The following is a 6,000-nucleotide window of genomic DNA, read 5'->3' on the forward strand; positions in this document are numbered from 1 at the left end:
TGGAGCTGATTGGGTGCCATTATATTTGGGTGGCATGTCCTTGACTCTGGTTGTGAAGGAAATGCAATGTGATAATCTGCCTGATATGGCATTGAAGCTTACCCCAGTTGGCTTGAGGACCTCTGTGGGCTGACTAGACCTGCGCTTTCTTTGGAGAACATTTAGCATCTATCCAAACTAACCTGACAGTGTCCCTCCTGAGACATCTCAACCTTCCTCCCCTCAAAAGTCTTGGTTGTTCTCCTCCATGGGCACGTCCTGCCCCAGCTGCAGGCTGGCTGGAGGTGCAGGAGCTGGGCTGAGCCAGCAGAGCAGAGGGGCTAGCTGGCAGCTGTGTCACCTCTGCACCTGCGCTGCCGCGGGCACCTTTTGTACTTTGCTTTCCCGCTCCTGAGATGTTTATAAGAGCTAGTTGCATCCCAGGGCCTTTTGATGAGTGAAGCACTTTGGTATCCTTAGGTGACCCATTCAGTCACGTGCCTTGGGAAATCCTTCCCTGGGATTTTAAAAAGATAATTGAGGGCTGAGGTTGTTCCCAACTTCTTCAGAAACATTTTTCTCTAGCTGCTGCCCTGGCTTTAGGGTACAGCTGACCTCTTGCTCAGCAGCAGAGCATGTACAGCTCTGTCACGTAACGCTGGGCTCCCATGGGGCTGCTCCTTGCTAGGCTGAGGGGCTCCTTTCTCCTTCAGCCAGCCAGGCTATGCCAAGTTGAAGGTCACATTTTAAAATAATTTCCTCAGGTCACAGTCATGCTGAGTAACAGTGACAGGTGCCTGCTCAAATGATGCTAAAGCCTTGGAAAATAGTTGCAAGCCTCAAATGGGGGTTAGTGTTATCCAAGGCTTTGGAGGAAGGGGATTGCTGGCTGGTAGTTCTGCTCTCCCTGTCCACCCTCTTCCTCCTTGCTTCACTAGCACTTCATCTTTGTCTTTGAAAAGGCAGGAAGTCTTGGTCTCAGTTTCATCTCGTATGTCTGTTTTTCCTTGGTGCCGGGGTCAGCTCTAAACCCTGCTGACATCTCTTCAGGCCAGTCTGCGGCCCTGAAGCCACGTTAGGTCCTTGAAGGTCTCTCTTCTTAGGAGTACCCTGGGCTGCCCTGTCCACAACCTCTGGAGTGTGAAGCTCTGCTGTTGTTACTCTGTGCTGTCCACGTGAGTGCTCAGTGTGCCAGGGTTTAGAAGACAAAGTAGTTTCTCATGGGAAAAAAAGCAGGAATTGTCATCCCAACTGATACAAATAAGGGAAGAGATGGGGTAAGATAAAAATTTGCATGGCCATTTGCCTGTATTTTAACTCAAAGCTTTTATTGTATTCTGTGGTGTTCAAGTGACTCCTCCCCGCCCCCCAGAATTTCTTCATTTTCTGCATCATTTTCTCTGGCTTTCATCTAGGGCTGAAAAAAGACAAGACATGATTAGAACTGGATAAAACATTTTCAGCAGGACAGGCTTCCATAAAAACCCATTCTGCCAGAATGGAAGAGCCGTGTGAAAATCTGTCAGTTTACATAAAGACAGTAGCAGGACAGCCTGGGGGCAAGAGGGAGGATCCGATGTCAGCTATGGAACCGATGCATGTATCTAGCTCCGAAGGCCTCTCTTCTTACGATGAAAAACAGCCTAGCAGAGATGGTTACCATCACCCTGCCTACCCCATGGTGCTTTGCTGAATGAGAAGATGGTCCTGCCTTGAGAGGATGTGAATATTGGGAAGGCTTGAACAGAGCCTGGCCTGGAAAAAAAAGCATGGAGAACCTCTGGGAGGAGCAGTCCTCCGTGAGGTGCCTCAGTGAAGCAAGGAGGTTAAGAGGTCAAAGCAAAGAAAAAAGTCCCATGGCCTGAGTTAGTTGGGGGATTCAACATATACGTGATTGCAGGATTAACTTGCTGCTGCTGAGGAGCCTCCTGGGCGCAGCTCCAGCCCTGTCCTCAGCTAAAATGATGAACAATTGGTTAAAAATTGTTTTCAAAGCAGCTTGTAGCAGCGCAGGCGCCAAGAACAGGTGTTGGAGCTTGGCCCGTAGGGCTTGGTTCTTCACAGATGCAGGACTAATTTGGCACCTGATTTCCCAGGCTGGTGGTTTACACAGCAGCTGACAGCGTGCATGGTTGGGATGCCTGGAACGTGTTCACTGTAGGATCAGGTAAACTCTGCTCCATCTGACAAAGAAGAAGTAGTTGCCAGAAGGCCCTTTGGGTGCAGACTACGGCTTTGAAAATGAATGCTTGCTATGCGCCTAAATCCTGGGCAGCTCTTGCTAGAAGCCTGTGGGCAGGCTGTTCAGAAAGCCAGGTTTGATTTCCATCAGCTGGTGGGGAGTAGTAGGCTAAGAAGTGCAGGGTGTGAGGATCACAGTGTGAAGTCCCTGTGGATCTGGGTCTGCTGTGCAAAAGCGTGTTTTCCCTTCCAGATGGCTAAGAACCTGAATGAAGTGGGATTTATATTCCCAGGAATTAAATGCCTGTAGCTGTTTTGAAGTCAGGGAGAGGAGTTAGAGCTGCTGACGGTGACAAATACCAAAGGGGTGATAGCGTTGCCCTGCTGTAATAACTCAATGCTAATACAGCCCAAAGCCTCCACCATTCAAGGTCGGGGGGAGCTGCAGGCGTCCCAGCTCTGCGATCAGGGCAGCCATTCTTCTCTTCTCCCTCCGGCACTCAGAAAGGGTTGCAGTCTCTCAGGAGCACCTTTTACCCTTCCATTTTTCCAGACCCAGCCTAACTGCAGTACATTTGAGCGCTGCCTTCCCCTCCACCGCCCGCACCCCTGCGCACTTCACTCCTCCCGGAGCTCTCCCTCCTCCGTATCTGAGCTCTCAACTGTTCTGCTTTCTCCCTGCACCTTTTCTTTCACAGCAGCTTTCCCAGTTTTCTCATAGCCTGTACCCTGTCAAAGCACTTGGCTCTTGGGGTCTGTTGCAGAAATCCTCTTGCTCCCTGGCCTTGCTCTCTCCAGCACGGTTATTGCCCTCGCTAGCGAAGCCAGCCTTCTCTTTGTCCTCCAGTCCTGCTCATCTGCCCGGCCACGGCTCAGCAACCTGCTTTCCTTTTGCTCCCGCTGCTGCTCGCCTGGCTGCCATTTGCACAGCAGGAGTTGATCCTGCTTTGCACCCCAGCTAGAGGCCCTCAGAAGCCCCTCCCAGCCCTTCTCTTTGTAATTTTAAAGTTAATACCTGCACAAAGTTGTGAGCAAAAACCCTCGTTCCCCAAGTCACTCTCCAGGGTTATGTGAAGGCATGGCTTGCGGTTTCCCGTAAGCCAAAGCAGCTCTAGTCTGCTTGTGTACACACACAAACAGCAGGAGATGTCCCTTGCCTGGGCGATCTCGGATCCTCAGGAGGTACTTTTGGGTAATATGAGCACAGGTGAGTGATAGAAAACATTCAACTGGAATAAACATCGGAGTAAACTTCTGTGAAATACTGCTGGGCTAAGCACTGCATCTGTACATGCACGATGCTTTGTCCAGCACATTTGGAAATCTTGGGCAAACTGTCAACTACTTGGCTTTTTCTCCCAAGTAAAGCATCCAGGGGTGAAAAAGAGGGTAATCCCAGAGATGTCGTATGGTAAGCTTTACACAGGACAAAGAGTCTCTTCTCCTCCGAAGTTTATTTCGTGAGCTGAGGAGTTGATAAAGAGCAGGTAAACATGAAAAGCGGCATGAGGGGAAAAAACCTCCAAGACAGCCTGGGGGAGCAGGAATAGCAGTGGTCATAGCAAACCAGTACAGCAAAATTTTGGAGTTTGGTCCGACTCCTTTGATATTTACCCCTGATTTTTGTGATATTTGGGAACAGAATCCTGGGAGCTGCAAAAATTTACTATATATCACCTCCCTCCTCTCTCAGCATTTCTGCTGCTCTTAAAGTGGATTGCACGTTGAGGTTAGTGGTATTTCTGCTTCTTTTGCTGTTTTTCCATCCTCTTGTCCCCCAGCCACAGGCTGGATTTCTGGGGATCTGGGTATGAAATCCTTTGCCTTGTGAGCCATTGTCTTCCAGCAGCTTTCGTAGACATTTTCTTTGGTACATGCAGCCCCCCAGTGACAGTTGCAGTTTTGGGGAGGCTTGAAACATCCTACTGACCTGTCCCGGTGCCTCTTGAAGTCAATGAGGTTTGTGCTTGGTTTCCTAGAAGGCAGACTCCAAGGCAAAGTGTTTGCCTTCCAGGTAGAAGAATACCAAGAATCAACCCTGATCTATCACCTTTTTTCTTTTTCTTCCTCTCTGCAGGAATGGACATACACATACAACCACCAAGTCCGCCAGCAGCAGCTGTGCTTGTCTGTGTACACCCTCTTCCCCGGTTCCCAGGTGCTGCTGTCACCTTGCAAAGAAGGTGACAACAAGCAGGTGAGCCCTTTCATTGATCCCCCATTTTCTTCGAAGTTCCCTTTCCTTCAGCGTAGTATTACTGCGCGTCAAATCGCCCATGTGCTCTGACTTCATCTGGGAAGCATAGTCTATCTGGGAGTACAGACTCTGGCCTGTTCAGCCCTTTGCCTCTTAAATGAGTGCGTTGATAAGGATGTCTATTAGTGTGGGTGGTGATCTGGATACTTATACTGCAGAAGTCAAACCAAAACTGGCAATTTAGTTCGCACGGGCTGCCAGTCAGCCAGCAGATGCTAAAATTTCACTGCAGTTAATCACTGAGCTGGCATTTGAACCAGTGACCTGGGGAAAAAGCTGTTATTAATATATTATCTTTCTGAAGCCAGACAGAGACTGAGTTTAAATGAGTGTGCTTCTGACGGGAGAAATGCTCAGCCTGTGCTCTGCTGGGTGTGGGCTGGGGGACCCTGTACTTCCCAGCATCAGGCCACAAAGGCTTAGTGACGACTGTCCTTTTGATGCTGGAAGAGTATAGTAAAAGTATAATGAGGAGGAAGCTTGTTCACCCTTGTTTCCCCTGTTTCTCCTCTCATGTGTCTGTCCTCAGCGTTGGGGTAAAGTTGGGTCGCACATTGAACACATAGTTTCACGCTTTTGTTTGGACACTGAGACGGTCGGGGACACGAATGAGAGCACCAAAGAGCTTGTCATCAACCCTTGTGAGAGCACAGCCATGAGTCAGCGCTGGGACATGGTGATGTCTTGACCTGCTGGAGGACTTACACAGCGGGGATGGGCACTGAGACATTGCTTCATGCAGCCAAGATGCACCAGATGGAGCTCAAATGCAAAACCATTGGGGGTCCTTGTGTATTATGGGACAGGAGAAGAATCATTCAAATAAAAATAAGGACGTGGCACTCCAGGTTGAACAATGGATGTTGTCTGCAAGGCATGCAGCTGGTATTGGCCTGTTGGCAGTCATACATTCAAAGAGAAGGGATGGAAAAAAAACAAACTTGAAATGTTTTAGAGGGATACCGGGGCTCCTGTGATGGGCCCTACAGAAGTTTGGTGTGCACAGTATTTATTAATCTTTCTGGAAACACAGGTAGAAGAGCCTTGGAGACCAAAAGGAAACTTGGACTCAGCAACACAAGCATTTCAATAGCTTTTGGGGGGTGATGCTGGTGTGCAAGGAGAGATGTGCCAAGGGATGCTAAGAAACATCGCCTAGGATCAAGTGGAAAACACTGAATTATCTTTGCACTTTTCATTGCTGTGGATGAGTTTGTCTTCTGCAGACAATGTGGGTGGAGCCATGTTGCACGTTCGAATTTGTATCTGATCCACATACATACTGTGTATACAGAGGCAGCGCAGTCATTTATGGCTGTGGTCAGGATCAAGCCAGCAAGTAAGGGGAGTCGGGCTCAGTGCTAACTGCACGTGGAGGTTTTTGGATCTACAAAGCCCAAGCAAACAGAGGATTCAGTGTGTGAGATTAAAGGATATAAACTGCTGTGAAGCTGGGAGGAAAGTCAGTAACATGATTATTTTTCCTCTCTGAAGGCCATGGGTGAGCCTCAGTCACTGAAAACTCCCCTATAATTTCACTCTGTGTCTCTCACTGCTTCAGATCTGGAATAAGTCAAATTTTC

The 6,000-nt window shown here is 48.8% G+C and overlaps 1 protein-coding gene across 1 annotated transcript in view; it reads left to right on the top strand.

Annotated features, from left to right (window-relative positions):
• The window catches only part of GALNT14 (polypeptide N-acetylgalactosaminyltransferase 14), a gene marked incomplete at both ends in the record, with an annotated part of 95,500 nt that extends 90,395 nt beyond the window's left edge, over positions 1-5,105 (top strand). Inside the window, 2 exons of the mRNA XM_081997852.1 lie at positions 4,238-4,357; positions 4,947-5,105. Coding sequence (XP_081853978.1) covers positions 4,238-4,357; positions 4,947-5,105 — 279 coding nt within the window. The remainder of the gene's footprint in view (positions 1-4,237; positions 4,358-4,946) is intronic.
• Between the last annotated feature and the right edge of the window lie 895 nt (positions 5,106-6,000).

This window comes from Phaethon aethereus (assembly GCF_964289735.1).
Source record: "Phaethon aethereus genome assembly, chromosome: 3".
NCBI classification, from domain to species: domain Eukaryota; kingdom Metazoa; phylum Chordata; class Aves; order Phaethontiformes; family Phaethontidae; genus Phaethon; species Phaethon aethereus.